This window comes from Bos indicus, chromosome 20 (genome assembly GCF_029378745.1).
Source record: "Bos indicus isolate NIAB-ARS_2022 breed Sahiwal x Tharparkar chromosome 20, NIAB-ARS_B.indTharparkar_mat_pri_1.0, whole genome shotgun sequence".
Taxonomy (NCBI): domain Eukaryota; kingdom Metazoa; phylum Chordata; class Mammalia; order Artiodactyla; family Bovidae; genus Bos; species Bos indicus.
The window spans coordinates 1,615,854-1,635,507 of record NC_091779.1 but is presented as its reverse complement, the minus strand read 5'-3'; the positions used below and the strand labels follow the sequence as shown (position 1 = coordinate 1,635,507).

Below are 19,654 nucleotides of genomic sequence, written 5' to 3'. Positions count from 1 at the left end.
TCTCTGAGCTTCGGTGCTCTGAGCCTGGCAGGAGACACAGCAGAAAGCGGAACACAGCAGTCAGTGCTATCGTGTCTGTCTGAACACATGGCCATGAACACAGAGAAGCAAGTCCTCAAACCCGCCTTAGGATGAGGGGTGTAGGGAGGACACGGAAGTGAGATTGCAGACAGGAATTATCACCCGAGCTGAACCTAAAAGGAGTTTGGGATTTTTACTTACATAAAAACAACAGGAATAGGAATAGAACAAAAAACATGTTTTGTTCAAGCATGAGCAAAAACCCTCTCTACCAGTGTCTAAGTTGATGAATAAAGATAGCATAAACCCCAAACCAATCATGAGTATCAGAGGGCCTTGGTAAAACTCCTCAGGTTTAGTCAATGGGCTCAAAAGGCTTTGTTTTTGTTTTGTTTTCAAGCTGATTCTGCAAGTTCTCTACCTTCATGATGCAGATATACCCAACACGATCCCCTCTTCAGAATCAGGAGTCATCTTTACCCACTTTGTGATCACTATGCAGGGTACAACGTGACGACTCTCCTGTCTGTCGGAGAAATGAAACATACAAATGAAAAGCCTGATTTAGTGGTGGGTGGGGAGGAAGCCAACTCCCTCCAGGTCTGGCACAAGATTGAATGTTATGAGTTACTTGGCAGCCAGCAAAGCATAGGACAAAGCCAGTTTGAAACCATCTTTCAAAGTAACTTAAGTTGACAACTAAACTTGCTCAGGTGAGGGGGGAGGAAAGGAGTTAATACGGGACTTAAGGCAGAAGTCAGGCCTTTCCCCTCACCTGAGCCTGTGCCTCTCCTAGGTTAAAGTGCAACTCAAGCAAGCTGAGTGAGGGGACGGAACAGGGCCATTAGGAAACAGCAAGGGGCTTCCACACTGGTCCATCTGCCGGCCAACGTCACAAACACGGGTTTGACCCCTGGCCTGGGAAGATCCCACATGCCATGGGACAGCTAAGCTCATGTGCCCCAGCTACTGAGCCCACTTGCTGCAACTGCTGAGTCTGTGCACCCTAGAGCCTGTGCTCTGCAAAGAGAAGCCACTGCAAAGAGACGTGCGCATATTAAAGTAAGAGCAGAACACGCCCGCCGCACCTTCAGAAAGCCTGCATGCGACGAAGACCCAGCACAGCCAAACATGAATTAAAAAAAAAAAAAAAAAAATATATATATATATATATATATATCTCAAGACCTAAGCTTAGGCAGACAAACCTTCCTGAATCATAAGCCACCCAGGGTTACAGTGAAGAAGGTAGTAATAGGAAAACATAGCTTCCTCATGCCAGGCCGGCTGTGCTGGGCTGTAATCACACAAATAATGACAGCCTATTGAAGACAAGCATTCTTTCCCATTCCTCAAACACACAAGGTCCCCCAAAAAGGAAGCTCGGCAACCTGCACTGTAATTACTAAATTTCCACATGTGGCTCTGTCCCTTGGCAATGGTTCAGGAGGTAGGTATAGCCCATGCTTGAGATGGAGAGACAGGCTATTCCATGGTGCCAAGAGAAAGTCAGTTTAAAAATAGATGGCTATGTTGTTATCAACACAGAGGATCCAAGCAACCAGAAGAAAAATCCAGGGCATTTACTCTAGGAGTCTTTCTCAGTTTTTTTCTTTGAAATTTCCAACTTTGAGAAGTTGGCGCCTGAAGAAACCAGAAGCACATCTGATGGTTTGGATTTTCAAAGTCAGATCTTCACACAGGCCATGTCCCCACTACCACATAAAAATGAGTTGATGAGCACAAATGACTGTGTTTGAAGACTGCCATTCTATGGTTTATTAAATGCCATATTGGAAGAGGAGATGGTTTATAGACTGGAAAGGGCTCTTCAATTAAGAAGGTAAAGAACTGAGGATGAGCCCAACTGTTCTTCCATTACTGGTGAATAGTGAAGATGAAAAAAATTAGGTCACATTAGAGCAGTGGCCCATACAGTGTAGTCCTTGGGCCAGCAGTATCCATATCATCTGGGCATTTGTTAGAAAAATAAACAATCAGGCCTTGAAGCAGGAGGCAGATGCCTCCCACCTCCACCAAGTGAGCAACTGGAGCCCATTCCCTGCAGACACAAACTCCAAAATATCAACAGCAGGACAATCGAGGCAGGGGAGGGCAGGGCTTCCCTGACGGCTCAGTAGTTAAGAATCTGCCTGCCAAGGCAGGAGACACAGGTTTCCATCCCTGGGTCAGGAAGATCCCTTGGAGAAGGAAATGGCAACCCACTCCAGGATTCTTGCCTGGGAAATTCCGTGGACAGAGGAGACTGGTGGCCTGGCGGGCTACAGTCCACAGAATCACAAAGCACTGGACACAAGTGAACAACTAAACAACAACAACAACAGGACAACAACAATCAAGAGCTGAGGCTGGGCCCTGCCAGAGAAGAGGCCTCATATTTCTCATCCTCAAAGTCAAGGAGACCTTCCCAATAGAGAGTTCCTGGGAGTCAAAAGAAGAGTGGTGCTAAGCTACCAATAGGCCTCTTCGCTGGAATCCATCTCGGCTGAGAGATGCGCACTCGCACAGACACACACACACACACACACACACACGAGAGCACCCTGAGACAAGCCAAATAAGGACTCAGAACCCGGCAAATCAAAATGATTGACCAAAGGAAACCTGGAAGAAATTCCCCATGTAAGTGATTTTAAACACCACAAGGGAGTGACCCTCTCCGTGGGTCTGCCTGCATCTATCCACATGGACTATATTCCTTTCCTCCTAATAAACACTTTACTTGTTTCACTACTTTCTGTCTTTGTGGGAATTCTTTTCTGCAAAGCCAAAGGACCAGGGCCTTGTCACTGGCCACTGGCCTAGTGGCTAGGATTCAGACCTCTCACTGCCATGGACCAACCTCACCCTCTGCTGCTGCTGCTGCTGCTAAGTCACTTCAGTTGTGTCTGACTCTGTGCGACCCCATAGACGGCAGCCCACCAGGCTCCCCCGTCCCTGGGATTCTCCAGGCAAGAACACTGGAGTGGGTTGCCATCTCCTTCTCCAATGCATTAAAGTGAAAAGTGAAAGTGAAGACGCTCAGTCATGTCCGACTCTTAGCGACCCCATGAACTGCAGCCTACCAGGCTCCTCTGTCCATGGGATTTTCCTGGCAAGAGTACTGGAGTGGGGTGCCATCGCCTTCTCCGTCACCCTCTGGCTCAGAACTAAAACCTGCTTCAAGCTGCTGCAGGCTGAGGCGACCCGAGATCAGCCCCATCCTCCAAAACTAACGATCAGAACCCTGTTGTCACAGCTCCTCCAGGTCACTGGGATGTACACTCATGTCTAAGATCTTTTGCATTAAAGCTGTGGTCCTCCACCCTGCTGCCTATTATCACCACCCCATGAGCATGCTATTGCGACACTCTGGCCAACGCCAGTCAACTGGAACCTGGGCACAACTACTTTATAAAAAGCTTCTCCTGTCAGGCAACATGTAGCCAGAGTTGAGAGCTTCCATAGCCTGGAACAAGAGAGATTTAGATTAGATACTTTGGGACTTCTGATTTTTGGTTTAACTCAAACTAATAATGGTTACTGAATGGATCTTCTTCATGGAAGACAACGTTTTTGAGAAGAGGAAGGAGAGATTCCTATCTTCATGAGCTGGAGAAGTTAGACGTGAAGCTCGCACATGGTGCCAACACTGTACCAAACCCAGTGGTAGCAATACTATTCACCCACTCACCAGCAAAGACAGCTGCTCATTCTGGGAAAGAGGTGGGTTAGTCCCGGGTTCAGAAGTCATTACCAAACCCACACACTCAGAGGCCCTGGAGAGTGGCATTCCGCCTCCCACACACCTCAAGGCCAGCTGCCACAAGCCCCACGGGGGCCCTGGGCCTCCCACACACTCGTTGGCTTTGAAGCCCCAAGCACTTGGGGTGTGTGAGACAGCAGCCCCTTGTCACCAGTGTCCAGGGTTACCCAGTGGACAAAATGATGACAACTTGTCAGGATAGAATTCCAGGGGCCCACTCCCCTGGCTCAGGCAGAGCCTAGCATTGCTGCTTAACAACTGATTTGTGAACTGGGGCCACCCCTTTACCCAAATCAGGAAATTGGCAGAACACGTGATAAGTGTGTCCTCAAACGGGGGTACCCTAGCGTAAGCCCAAGTATCTGGAATTTTTCCCTATGAAAAGGGACCTGAGCACTACTATATAAGAAACACTGGAAACTTTTTTTCAAGAGGAAGAAGCCCTATTCTCTGGGAAATTTCTGGAGATATAGTGTGCCAATCGTTATGCTTTTTACATTGTGAGAGTAAGAGCAAACATTCCCTAAATTCTTTTTAAAGATCAAATAGCAAAGACTGGAACCAGTTCAACAGCTGGCTAGTGAAAACATGCTGATGAAAACAACCCCGTCATCATAACATTCTCACAGAGTGAATTAGAGGTACCCAAGCTTTGGGGCATTATACTCACTCTCCCCACAAAAAAGACAGGATAGGAAAAGACAAGAGGGAAAAGACCATGCTTTTGTATCCTCAGGGTCTATAATTATGCAGACTTTGGAGTCTGACAAACTGGGTTCGAATTTTCAGCCTTCTATTTATCTGCTGTCTGGCCTTGAACTTTAAGTCTGTGAATTTCAGGTTTCCATTCGTAAAATGAGAATGATAATCTTTAGCAGTGATCAATGTGTGAAGAAAGAAGGCTTGGACTGCATCTAGCAAGTACTTACGGAATAGCAAATAAAGTACCATTGGTGATCATTATTTAATTATTCACTTCTGAATAGTGAAGTTGAAGCTTTCCTTCTCTTGAGAAGGCTTCCTTGAAAAAACGTTTACACACACACACACGCACAGAGTCTGTGTAGCTCCAGTTCCTAGGATGCATCTAGATTTTAGTCACTGTATTATATTGTCACTTTTTCTTTATATATTTATAGGTATTTTCTTAGGAAAAAAGATATGCCTTTGTGTGCCATGTGCCTGGCATATACCTAGTACATCGTATGTACGAATGAATGAATGAATGAAGCTGGCTACATGCCTCATTCACCTAGAAATGAGACAAGAAAAAACAACCAGGATGCTAAAAGTGGAAAAGACACTACAGAAGAGAGACATACTAGGAAACTGATAATAATGGTTCACTATTGCATATGCGCAGGAAAAAATACTGTTTTGCAGTTTTCTCATACAGTCAATCACAGATCCAATTCATCTAGAAAGCCCTTCTCAGTGAATCTGAAGGGAGGAGAGAGGATGGTCACATGAACACTCAGGGAAGACTTACTGGCTGTCTGGGTCTACCTGGCTCTGAGAGCAGCCCATCTAGGGACAGACACTCCTGGACGTTATTCAGGGATGAAGTAAGGTTGCAGACGAACCTGAGTCAACCAAGAATGTTTATCCCCATCTTCAAGTCTCAAGAATTCTAGTCCTGTGTTTAATCACTGCTTCTCGGTCTTTACTGTTATCACACTCCATCTTCCTCATTGTCTTCTGCAGACTCTGCCCTTTGGAAGCCCTCTACTTACTCCCACCAAGACTTTCCGTTTGGGCTCAGGCTTGCCTAGCCTCTGAATGATGTCAAGCAGTATACACTGGCCACCTCCCTAGCACCACCTTACTCCTCAGCCTACCTCTAGGATCTAGGCCTGAGCATTCTGTTCATCCATAAAGAGTCTTCACCATCTCACCACTGTGGGAGGTAACCAAGGAAGGAAAACCAAGGAAAATCAGCCCAGAAAGCAGGGAAGTGAGTTTTCTTGGCTATGTAGGCATAGTAAATTTTCCTCATTTCCATCCCTACAAGTCAGGGCTTTAATAAATGAACAATTCATCTAAAAAGTCTGCAATATGTCCATACCTACACCCTAAGAAGGCCTATTCAACAAGAAATACAGTGACAAAATGCTACACGCTCAGCTCTAGTCCCCAAGCCGTCTTTAACAGATGGGGAGTTAGTCACTGGAAAAATAAGCCCGCTGAGCAAGCCATTGACTTTTATCTTTAGACTTCAACTGCTATTCATGAGCATCAATATTTTAGAACTTAATCAACTGAGCGCTAGTCTGAGTTCAGGACATCTACATCATCACGAAGACTCACCGCGTCCTGACAGCTGAGGACTTCCAGAATGCTGTTGAGTAATTCGACACAGTACTTCTTCTCCTGGACCTGGTGTTGCATATCGTCCTTCTGCTCCAGGAGCTCCTTCAGCTCCTTGGTAATGACAGGAAGCAGAATGTCCCGGCATTCTGGAATGAAGGCAGTTCAGAGGCATATGAGCTCGTCGGTTTGTTTTAGCTTCCTTTCTTTCTTTTCTAGATAATGTTTCATTACAGAGACAATTCATGAATATATCCTTCTTGTAAAAAGGTGAATGTTAGAAATTAGGTTACCATTTTCTTAGAAAATTATTTACAATTCTGGCTCTTCTCCCAACACCCACTCTCAAGAAGCAACCAACCCGTTATTGTATTCCACACATGTGTGTATACATATAAAAACGTATGTGTGTATATGTGGGTGTATACTGGTATAAAATATGCAGCGTCTTTTTGATTCGGCTTTGCATTTAAGTAAACCACATCACACTATGACGATAATCCTTCAAGACCATTTTTTTATGTTTTACGTATGCATGTATCAGTATAAAACATAGCATCGTTTTTGTTTTGTTTCCTTTTTATAAAAGAGGACTACACTGTACGTATTGTTCTGTACTTGTTTCAGTCACCAATGGTTTTTGGAGCTCTTTCTATGTTATCATATAGAGGGATCAACATTAAGTTTTTGCAGCTGTTTTACAGTATGGATATATTTGTTCATTTGTCATACCACTATTGATAGACATTTTTCACTAGCATAAATAGTAAAAAAAAAATGAATTACTTCCCACTTCCTTATGCACCATGGCTTTCATTTTAAATAAATTAAAACCTTTGCAAAGAAGGGTAACTCTCTTGGCACTGCTGTCTCAGGAAATATCTGGAAGGTTCTGAAATCCTATGCAGCTTTCTTTCTATATTTCTCTTAAAACCAGCAAACCTTGAGGGAACTGAAAAATTCAAAAACATTTCAAGTCATCCCCACCTAGATGCTTCTAGCACTAATATGTGACTCATATGCAACAATTTTATTTTAATTCAATACAGCAAATAAGAGTTGAACATCTCTGATGTGGAAGGAGCTGTATTTCTGGATGTACAGGGATAATACATGGTTCTCACCCATTAGACACTTAAAACCTGACAGGAGGAATCAGCAACAATGCAAAGAGCAAAGGCAGCAGACAGAGTCACGTAAAGGCAGGGGGAAGGAGACACCATCTCTCATTCTGTCAGCCCAGGGTCCACACCTTCTTCTGGCACAGCATCCTGGTCTCACCCTGGGGAGCCAATCTGCGATGGAATATGATCCGAGAGATATTGTCACAAGGCTCCCTGCCTTCCTCTGGACAAGGGTCAAGTTCAGTTCAGTTCAGTTCAGTCGCTCAGTCATTTCTGACTTTGCGACCCCATGGACTGCAGCACGCCAGGCCTCCCTGTCCATCACCAACCCCTGGAGTTTACTCAAACTCGTGTCCATCGAGTTGGTGATGACACCCAACCATCTCATCCTCTGTCATCCCCTTCTCCTCCTGCCTTCAATCTTTCCTAGTATCAGGGTCTTTCCCAATGAGTCAGTTCTTCGCATCAAGTGGCCAAAGTATTGGAGTTTCAGCTTCAGCATCAGTCCTTCCAATGAATATTCAGGACTGATTTCCTTTAGGATTTACTGATCGGATCTCCTTGCAGTTCAAGGGACTCTCAAGAGTCTTCTCCAACACCACAGTTCAAATGCATCAATTCTTTGGTGCTCGGCTTTCTTTATAGTCCAACTCTCACATCCATCCATGACTACTGGAAAAATCATAGCTTTGACTAGATGGACCTTTGTTGGCAAAGTAATGTCTCTGCTTTTTAATATGTTGTTTAGGTTGGTCATAGCTTTTCTTCCAAGGAGCAAGGGACCCTATTTAGGATATCCCCTTGATTTGAACCTCGAGGAAAATTTAAAAACAGTAATTGCTGACACTGCTAATATACTGAGTGCTTACAATGTGCCAGGTGCATTTTAAGTGTCTTGCAAGAATTACTTCCATTAATGTTCCCAGTGCCTATAGGAGGCAGATAGATACTGTCATTTCTCCCCTTGTGCTGATGAGGAAACAGAGGACATGCCCCAGTCTGTGCACATAGTAGGTGGTGGCCCCTGTCTGACTGCAGAGCCTGTGCTCTTAGCCACAAGACATAGGGTATTATCTCTCCACGAGCTCACCTGTCTGCACAGGAGCGCCCCGGGAAGGCTGCCCATTGGCGGATGCTGTCTCCTCTCCCAGGGCTACTCTGAGTCTCCCCTCTCTGAAGACTGGTTCCCCAGCTTTTCCTCTTATTCTTGAACTACTCCTTATTATCCAAATGTACTTATTTTTACTTAAATTTACTAGAATAGGTTTATGTTGCTCACAGCCAAAGATTTCAACTGGCAGAGTTATTAAATGCCATGAGGGCTTCAGAAGAGAGAAATAATCTATGGCTGGAAGGTGCATAGAAGCTTCATAGGTTCTGACAGAATCACATCCCTTCCCTCAGAGCACCAAAATCAGTTTGTAATTAAATTCTAACCAGTGTAATTAATTAACGCCCATTCATCCAACCAAAGTGTAAGCTTCGTGACAGCCAAATTAAATCTCAAGTGTCCAACACAGTATCTGGATCTTAGTAGCTATTCAGTAAATCTTGGTGGAATGAATAAAAGAGGTGTCATTTGAAATGGTCACTGGTGAGTAAATAATATTGCCTTTGATAGAGTGGAGATTTAGAGAACAGAGAGTGATTTAGAGTACATGGACCAAGATATGGTACCTACATACAATGGAATATTACTCAAACATATAAAAGGAGAAAATAGTGCTATTTGTAGCAACATGGATGCAACTAGAGAGTATCATACTGACTGAAGTCAGTCGGACAGAAAAAGGCAAACGCCGTATGACATCATTTACAAATGGAATCTAAAATACAGCACAAATGAACGTATCCACAAAACACAGACAGAGAGAACAGACTTGTGGTTGTGTAGCACAGAGTCGGACACGACTGAAGCGACGCAGCAGCAGCAGATGTGTTGACTAAACTATTATATACAGGACAGATAAACAACAAAGTTCTACTATAAAGCACAAGGAACTATATTCGATATCTCATGATAACCCATAATAGAAAAGAATATTAAAAAGAATACATGTATATAATGGAATCACTTTGCTGTACAGCAGAGATTGGCACAACACTGTAAATCAACTATGCTTCAATAAAATTTTTAAAAATAAATAATAGAGTACATGGACCTGGGTAAGGAGAACAGTCTCTTGGAAGTAGACTAATAGGAGATAATACTGAAAAGGAAAATTCTTAAATTCAATGGTTGGCATAAAGTTGTAGTTTGTGTTAGTCACTCAGTTGTGCCCAACTTTAGCGACCGCATAGACTATGGCTTGCCAGGATCCTCTGTCCATGGAATTCTACAGGCAAGAACACTGGAGTGGGTAGCCATTCCCTTCTCCAGGGGATCTTCTGGACCCAGGGATGGAGCCCAGGACTCCTGCATTACAGGCCAATTCTTTACCACCTGAGCCACCGGGGAAGTCCTAGAATAATAGATGATAATATTGAAAAAGAAAATTCTTAAATTCAGTGGTAGGCATAAGGTTATAGTTCTATGGAAAAAGAAAATTATAGGCAACAAAATTTTGATTCAGCTTTGTTCAGTACTATAGATGTAATCAAGGGTTACAGGTTAATGGTATTTTATTTGGACTTAAGAAATGGTTGGCCTAAGGACTTTTGAGAATACAAGGTGTTGAGTTAGCCATTATCCTTTGTTTAGAGAGATAAGAAAAAAGACTGTATAATATCTACATACTAATTACCATAAAATTTAAGTTAAATCTTTGCTTATCCCATATCTTGTCACCATAAAGTTGAAATTTTGTCCAAGTCTCTTTATTAAAATGGCTAAAGAAATTTCCTGCAATGTTTACTTAACAATTCGTTACCTTCTAAAAGATGTTAACTTGTAACTTTGAAATTTTTTGTTTGTTGCAGGAAATTGTATGTGTAAGAATGCTTGTTATATTGGGACTTTCTTGGTGGTCCAGCAGTTAAGAATCTGCACTACCAGAGCAGGGGTACAGGTTTCATCCGTGGATAAGGAACTAAGATCCCACATGTCACGAGGCACAGCCAATAAACACATACATAAAGGTCCACAGAAATGGGGTATCATTGATCCAAGATGGCATTTACCTAGTGTCCAAGTCTGAATGCAGATCAAAACCTAATTGTCATTATAAGCAACAAGAATCAAACAGCAACCTTTCTTTGCTATCAATATCCAGGTTAGAAATCTTCTTTAAAAATAAAAGAACGATGTTATAGGTAAAACTGAGTTCATTTGAAGTTGCAAACTCTTTGTCTTTGGCAGATGGGCCTCACCAGCTTCATGAAAATTAACTCTCTTCACTGATGTTGTCATAATTAAACCCCACCAAAAGAACTGTTCTTTCTTTTATTACATTAGGCAAGGATTATAAAGTCTTCCTGTTTGAAAAGCTTATTTTGCTTGTAAAATAAAAAGAGATTGCAATAAAGGAAATTTAAAACAACGAAAACCTTGTTCTTCCACAGTTCTCTGGGCAAAGGGAGTCATAAGAATAATTGTTTTTAAGGTGACTCACGTCATTGTGGGCTTCCCAGGTGGCACTAGTGGAAAAGAACCTGCCTGTCCATGCAGGAGACATGAGAGATGAAGGTTGGATCCCTGGAGCAGGAAGATGCCTGGAGGAGGGCATGGCAACCCACTCCAGTACTCCTGACTGGAGAATCCCATGGACAGAGGAGCCTGGAGGGCTACAGTCCATGGGGTCACAAAAAGTCAGACACGACTGAAGCACCTTAGCACACACACATTCCCCTGTAGCATATAGAACAGCTTGAGGAAGAAAAGGCCGAAGAGCAGAGATCAGAGAACATGCTACTGCAGTAGTCCAAGTGATGGCAAATGAGAATAAAACCGCTGGATTCTATCTCCCTGCATTCCTACCCTCTGACACAACATTCTTATTTTCTGTTGAAACTAAAGATTTGGCAAGAGCTTAAAGAAAGATCTGGAGAAGGAAATGTATGGTCTTGAGTTTAAAGCATAAAAAAACTATGTTTTAAAGCCCAAAACAACAGACATTTGTGATCCAAGATTTAAAATCATTTAAAACCTCTACATCTGTAAATGGGAATTCCCAGGTGGCTCATGGTAAGGAATCCGCATGCCAGTGCAGTAGACATAGTTTTGATCCCTGGGTCAGGAAGATCCCTTGGAAGAGGAATAGGCAACCCACTCTAGTATTCGTGCCTGAAAAATTCTATAGGCAGAGGAACCTGGCGGGCTACAATTCGTGGGGTCGCAAAGAGTCAGACATGACTGAGCGACTAACACGCACACAGGATCTACAGAAAGGAGATATGTAAAGGTAGACAAAGAGTTAGTCTATTGAGGCAACTAATTAACTCATTCCTCCACTTCACTTAGTCAGTCAGTCTACCATTTATTGAAGGTTCCCGAAGTGCTAGTCTCTATTCTTGGGTGGGGGAGAATGCCCATCACAGCAAGAAAGTCAACAGAGATAAGAGGCAGACTTAAGTAGACAAGAAAAAACTGATGCCTTTACTTTCTTGGAATGGCAACTATCATTGGCTATAAAACAGAGCAGCAAAGTAGTGAAGGTCAGATTTTTCCTTTGAAATTCATTCTGGGAATTCCCTGGTGGTCCAGTGGCTAGGATTCTGCGCTCCCAAAGCAGGGGGTCCTGGTTCGATCCCTAGTCAGGGAACTGGATACCACAGGCCACAGCTAAAGGTCTCATGTGCCACCACTAAGACCCAGCACCGCCAAATAAATAAAACAAGAATATTTTTTAAAGTTCATTCTGCTGGTATTCTAGTTGAGATACTTCAGCCAGATCTCCTTACAAAGATATGGGTGTAAGGGAAAGGGCCAGTTGAAAGATTTTAGGTGTTAATGAAGACCTCCTTGAGAAGTACCAGACTTTACATTCTACTTAAAATGGAGCTAAATTATTAGATTCTCATGAAAAAATACAACAGTGAGTTCTCCATCCCTAGAAATATTTAAAAAGTAGGTAGCTTAGCTGCTCCTGAGGACTTCCCTGGTGGCTCAGATAATAAAGAATCTGCCTGCAATGCAGGAGGCCCATGTTCAATCCCTGGGTTGGGAAGATCCCTTGGAGAAGGGGACGATGACCCACTCCAGTACTCTGGCCTGGAGAATCCCATGGACAGCAGCCTGCCAGGCTCCTCTGTCCATGGGATTGCAAAGAGTCAGGCATGACTGAGCACCTGCTTCTGAGAAGGAATGATGAACAGGTATTCAAAGTATCAGATGCAGGGTTAACAAAATGATGGTTAAGTCCTCATCTAAAACTCTATGATTCATAAAACAGAGTTTGAAAGGAAGGGGCAGGAAGGAAGGTATATTTGCTAGGTGGAAAGACAGTGGATGTTTGCCTTGTTTACGAACCACTGAAGTTGTGGGAGCTCCAGACCAGGCCACAACAGAATCAGTGGTTTTTCAATCAGTAAGTCACCTACTTTACAGGTTATCAAACCCAGCATCCCCACAAGATGAGGGCCCTTGGTTCTGAGAGTCAGCAAGATTTTAGCTGAGGAAGCCATTAATAGTGTGACCTGCTTTCTCAAAGAAGAGAAAGTACTTTGTCTTCTCATTAACCATGGTTTCTCAGAAACGTCTGGCTCCTCTGTTTTGAGATGAAATAATTTTTCTCATTTGTAATTGGAGCTGTGAAATCATATTAGTCTGTAAAGCCTCAGAAAGCTGTATTTCTAAATTGTGACTTGATTGTGAAGCAAACAAACAGAAATGATTTAAAAGATAAATATTGCAGAGCCTTAAACCAATGTTTATACGAAGGGGCAATGAGCATCAGAGACCTGCAAACCCAGCCTGGGAAACTGAGCCCAAACAAGGCTGGAGGTCTGCCATCAGGTGACGACAAGTTCAAATTGTAATTCAGACCAGGCACTTAGGAACCTGCAGAGCTACTCAACTCTGTATTGTCACAGAAAGGAGTTTTCTTTTGTCAAAGTAACTTGCAGAGACAAAAATGCAGTGTTTCTGGGCTCTGAATTCTTCCTTTTCAGAGAAAGTTTTATCCTTTGGCAGAAGGTGCCATTGACTGAATTCATAAGTCTCTTGAAGTGTGATATGTTTTTGCAATAATTTCACAACTCAGGGACACTTCAAATAAGATGGCCTTTTTCATCGTCTCCTTCTCCCCACTATCAGCTCCATGGAAAGATCAAAATGGATCCTTTGTCCATTTTGGAAAACCACCCTGAGGTGCATCAGGCCACAGATATACCTGTGATCACAGCCACAGCTGCAGCCCCAGAGGAAAATGCTCCTAAGAAAAACATCTGAACTTGCTGTCTTCCCCCCACAAGCCCGCTTCTTCTCCTGTGCTCACTCTGAGCAAAGACACACCCAGGAACACAGTCCACCAAGCAGACTTGATTTCTTCTTCTATCCCCAACATCTTCTCCACTGAAAAGTCAAATCCATCTAACCCCTGGGCCAACTTCCTGTATGCTCCGTTCCAAGTCTCCCAAATTGATCCCCTCTTCCAATCTCAGCAGCAGGAATTTCCCAAAACTCAAACCTGACCACGGGACTCCCCTCCTTGAGGAGCTTCGGTAGAGCCTCTCCGAGGGCCTGCAGGTGAGTTTCACACATGCTTCGGCAGAGCTGAAGGCCCGCAATGGGCAGACATCACTCACCCCTGCACCCCCCACCTCCCATGCCACTCCACCATAGCCTCGCCACCCCTCCTGCGTCTCAGTTTTCGCACATTGTTTTCTTTGTCCAGAATGTACTTATCCCATCCATCTTCACCTGACCAACTCCTCCTTGCCTCTGAGGTCTTAACTTAGTTGCCAAATCCCCTATGTCAACGTTTGTGACACCCCAGCTCTGACTGGGGTAACCCTGTTCTCTGCTCCTGTAGCACCCGGGCTAGACTTGTATCTTCCCATTTCTCTACTATGTGACCATGTCTATGTAACAGGACAAACAATGAGATTCTTATTAATATCCCAGAAATGAAGCTGAAGCCCAAAGCTGAGGACAGAATAAGCCCCACATTCTAAATTCAAATTGTCTCCAGTAGTTGTGGTATACCATCATCTCTCATACACAGTTCAGTTCAGTTCAGTCGCTCAGTCGTGTCCGACTCTTTGCGACCCCATGAATCGCAGCACGCCAGGCCTCCCTGTCCATCACCAACTCCCATTGTTCACTCAGACTCACGTCCATCGAGTCAGTGATGCCATCCAGCCATCTCATCCTCTGTCGTCCCCTTCTCCTCCTGCCCCCAATCCCTCCCAGCATCAGGGTCTTTTCCAATGAGTCAACTCTCATGCACAGGTATAGTCAAAATCACTGCAGATGGTGACTGCAGCCATGAAATTAAAAAGACGCTTGCTCCTTGAAAGGAAAGCTATGACAAACCTAGACAGTGTATTAAAACACAGAGACAACACTTTGCCAACACGGGACTATATGGCAAAGCTATGATTTTTCCACCAGTTATGTATGGATGAGAGAGTTGGTCCATGAAGAAGGCTGAGCACCGAAGAATCGATGCTTTTGAACTGTGGTGCTGTGGAAGGCTCTAGAGAGTCCCTTGGACTGCAAGGAGATCACATGAGTCAATTCTAAAGGAAATCAACCCTGAATATTCATTGGAAGGACTGTTGCTGAAGCTGAATCTCCAATACTTTGGTGACTTGGTATGAAGGGCTAACTCATTGGAAAAGACCCTGATGCTGAGAAAGATTGAAGGCAAAATGAGAAGGGGAAGGCAGAGGATGAGATAGTTAGATAGCCTCACTGACTCAAAGAACATGAATTTGAGCAAACTCCAGGACATGATGGACAGAGGAGCCTGTCTGGCTACATTCCACGAGGTCACCAGGAGTCAGACACGATTTAACAACTGAACAACAACATCATCCCTTGTGGTCTTTTCAGAGGTACTGGTTCAGTACCAGGCTTCCCTGGTGGCTCAGTCGGTAAAGAATCCACCTGCGATGGGGGAGACTAGGTTCGACCCGTGGGTTGGGAGGATCCCCTGGAGGAGGATATGGCAACCCACTGCAGTCTTCTTGCCTGGAGAATCCCCATGGACAGAGGAGCCTGGTGGGCTACAGTCCACAGGGTCACACAAAGTCAGATATGACTGAGCGACTAAGCACAGTTCTGTACCAGTCCTATACTGACCTGTATACACCTCATCTCAGAACTGAGGGAGGGTCTACAGAGGCCTTTGGATAAAAAGCAATGCCCATAAAAAAGAAGGTATGACCACTCCTCCGTGAAGCTAAGGTAGAGGGAGCAAGAGCCAGAAACATCACACGTGAACATATGAAGATGAGCCTGGCCCCTTCCAGCCCTACTAGGGACATGTTTGCTGATCTTCCATCCCAGGTACATCCCGCTTCCACCAGCAGAATCAAGAGACTTGAGAACATTCAGGACTCCCTCTCTTTGGGGAGAAAGGTTAAACACACGAGGTATCTATATCAGGGCCTCAGTCCCATCCTCAGTGTGGTTACCCCATTTCTCACTCTGCCTGTGGCAGCCTTCACTTGGAATTTCACTCCACTCAGAGCCAGCCCCTTACTTTGTCACCTGCGTAGGTTAATGGACTCTTCAATCCTGTTCGATTTTTCACAGGCTTTAAGGTGAAACTCGTCCTTCTTCGGTCAAGTTCCTCCTGACTGAGAGGCAAATTCAGATCAGCTCATCCCTCTTGGGGGACTGTGAGGAACTTGAGGTGGTCAAGGCTTGCCCTGCTCTTGTCCCCTCCCACCAGCCTTTGAGCAAGCAGGGAAGACCCCTAACTGAAACCCAGCATTTACCCAGTTTGCAGAGCTGAGCAGGGCCAGCCCAGCTCCGCTCAGCTGTCTTCCTTCTGCTTGGTGTGGGCAGCATTTGCAGGTGTTAGAGGCCACTTGGTTCCATCAGCTGGACATGCAGGAGAGCGACCACACACAGCTCTAGTCTGACAGCAAACGGTTCTCACAGCCTCCCTCCTCTAGCTGCTGTGTCATGAACAAAAGTAATTCCACCCACTGGGAAATCAATAACTACCCACCAACTTCATACTGCAGATCAGATTACAAGGCCTTTACAACTCAACCAGGCTTGTCCCCCAACAGTCTTAAGCAGCCCCTCATGATTCACTCTCCTTACCTTCCCAGAAGCAGGCCTAATTACAACATCAGAGTCATCCCTCACTCCCTCCAGCCTGCCTCCACTGTGACTTTCATCTCTGCTCTATGAACCCTGAGGGCCAAAATCTGTCTCCCCAGCTCAACATACACAGACAATTCAGAGATGTCGGAATTCAGCAACTGTAAACATTCTTGTCGGGTATCTTAGAGGGGTGAAAATATAATTAGGCAGTAAATCCTAAAGAAGAAACATACTTTCAGAACTTTATTCTAGATACTCACTTGAAGTCCAAACCAAGCTATTGCTTTTGTCATATTATCCTCTATATTTAACATAAAACATGAAAATGTACTAAACCTATAAGTGAATCCCCTGTAACAAGGTAGAGATCCCCTGTAACAAGGTAGAGTTTGTCATTCAGAAACATAGTCAGGGCAGGAAGGGTAGGTTGATGTGTAATTGCTGGAATTTTCAAGATGATGTATGTTTATGTCCAAAAAATGTCACACTGGTTATAAACATAATTTGTAATCTCTACATGAATATATTTCTATCCTTAAACATGTACAGAGATGATTACTGGCACTGTTCTCATGGATATTATGTTCTAATGGAACATCAGAAACTATTTAAGAAGATAATAACTGTCTTAGTTTGGACTCTCCAGAAGCACACTCGGAGATGAGGTTTGGGTGATGGTGATGCACTTATCAGGGGGTGTTCCAGAAGACCCTGGAAGGGAAGCAGGGCAGTGGGACCAGGAAGGAAAGGAGCCAGGGAGGCTGCAAGTCTCACAGAAGGGGGCCTCTGGGGACAGTGCGGGCCACAGGGGTGAAGCAGCTGGAGTATTTAGACATCGGGCATGGGCGGTCCCAGGCACTCTGGCTGTTCTCAGTGTCCGGGCAAAGGGGGCCTGCAGCCAGAGGCCAGCTGGGGAAGGCAGGGCTGGCTATTGGGAGGGAGAGGCCGCCATCATGGCTGTGGGAGACGCGGACAGAGCCCTAAGCACTGATGCCACAGCAAACAGTACCAACAGCCGCCAGCAAGCCAACCGACTGAGTAACCTGAGAAAGCGTCTCGGGGTGCAGGGAAGACTATCCCACGTAGAGCAGTTAAGACAGTCTCTGAAATGGAGAACCTAAGCTGAGACCTGAGGGTGAGAAGGGAACAGCCTACAACCATCTCAGGGAAGACCATTCCCAGCAGAGGAAATGGTGTGTGGAAGTCCTGGGGCAGAAATTTGCTTAATATATTGGAGTAATCACTGGAAATACGTGTGGCCAGATTATGGGAAATGGAAGGCATAATATCAAGGTGTGGCTGGGGGCAGGTGACATCAGGCCCTGTAGCCCATGTAAGCAGTTTGATTACTAGGTGGAGATAAACATACTTTGTTTTTGTATTTTCAGGCTTCTCCAGTGGCTCAGCAGGAAAGAATCCACCTGCAATGCAGGAGATGCAGGAGACATGGGTTCAATCTCTGGGTCAGGAAGATCCTCTGGAGGAGGGTACAGCAACCCACTCCAGTATTTCTGCTGGAAAAATCCCATGGACAGAGGAGCCTGGCAGGTTATGGTCCACGGGGTCCCAAAGAGTTGGACACGACTGAAGCGACTGAGCATGCATTTTCAATAGAGGATAGGGGCAGGTCTAGAGAGGAGGGTAGGAGAACACCAAGGAGGCATTTCCTAGAGGGGGAAAAGAAGTACAGTGTTTATTAAGCCCTTACTGCTCACCAGGCATCCTGTCTATGAAGAAGTATATCATTTTACCTATTTTATGGATGAGGAAATTAAAACTCAGAGAGGCTCAGAAACTTGCCAAATATTGCACAGCTAGTAAGTGGCAAAGCTGGGATTTAAACCTAGAAAATGTGATCTCAGAGCCCATTTTCACATCTACTAAACTACCCTGGTTCATTACAATAACAGTGAAGGGGAAAGATGATGAAAGCTTGATTCATTTGTAGCTGGAGAGACCAAGGAAAGTGAACAGCCTTAGGTTACAATTCAGAGGCAGAATCAAACTTGCAGATGGGTTAGATGTGTAAGCATATGCATTGTGAACATCTGAGTGAGAGAACAATACACTTATTTTAGGGTTTATCAAATTAGGATCTAATCCTGGAGCCCATTTCATTGCCTCAACTAGCAAGTAATGAAAGACTGAGACTCCCACCAACATTTCTCTGAACATGAGAAGTGGCTACAGAGATGCCCATCATCACACCTTCTGGAAGCTATTAGCGCATAATCAGTGTGTCCTGGCAGGCGACCTCTTTGCGCTTTCCAAGATCATCTACACTGCTACTGCGACCAGCCTCCTCCCAACCAGTATCCTCATTAAACCACAATCTAGCTTCATAGAAAGTGCTTTTAGGACAATAAAAGAGCAGATACGGCCAGTTGAGTAGCAACCCAAAATTTGATTTGCTTCCTAATGTTTAGAATGATTATCTTCATGATGCCACACCAGATGAGTCTAGAAGACTGTCTCACCCACCTCCTAACCCTGGCTAATGGAAGGAGAAGCAAATGAAATGCTTGGGGTTGAACCAAGTGGCCTCTACACTGGACAATCCAGGCAGTCTTTAAAGAAGGATTCTCCTCACAGCAATGTGCTCCATTTAAAATTCATGCAAGAGAAGAAATGGGTCAAGGTAGCTTTTTAACTGGGAGGGGCTGGGTCTTACATCCTTTGCCCTCATTTTACTCCAATTCAGTGACAACTGAAATTCAAATCCATTTACAAGCACTTAGGGTACCCATTACAATAGTCAGTGCCACACACAGCCCTCCAGAGCTTATCATCCTTGACCCACTGCCTCTCTCCTGTACCATGCTACACAGAGCATTTAATCCTTTCAGCCCAGCCCTATCTCCCCTGGGGACTCACACAATTTCCTGTCTCCATGAGTTTCAATCTTTACTTAACTGCAACTCTTTCACCTTTCAGAGTTTCTGAGTTAAACTGTGGTCACATACTCAAATAGGGTTTTCTCAGCAGTAGGGGTCATATTTTAATAAGGGGTAGAAACCATTTGTCTAGAAATCCAATGAGAATGAAAAGGAGCAGGAGGGTGAAGTACCAGGGATGAGAGCTAGGTTATATATGCTGAACTCCTACTGGGTTCAGGGTACCATATTGGAAAGTTACTTAATCCTGACCAAAACCTCTTCTGTATATGGCATTGTTCCAATTGTACAGATGAGAAAATAGGATCTCTCAGTAGCTTGCTCACAGTAGATCAGTTAGCTAGTGTGGCCCCAACAGAGGCAAGATTTCAAGGCAGAC

General features: G+C 44.5%; 1 protein-coding gene across 1 annotated transcript in view; it reads right to left on the bottom strand.

Moving 5' to 3' along the window:
* Window positions 1-19,654, bottom strand: part of DOCK2 (dedicator of cytokinesis 2) — a 458,208-nt gene that overhangs the window by 281,667 nt on the left and 156,887 nt on the right. The window contains exon 26 of the mRNA XM_070774484.1: window positions 6,095-6,243. Within this exon, the coding sequence (XP_070630585.1) occupies window positions 6,095-6,243 (149 nt within the window). The remainder of the gene's footprint in view (window positions 1-6,094; window positions 6,244-19,654) is intronic.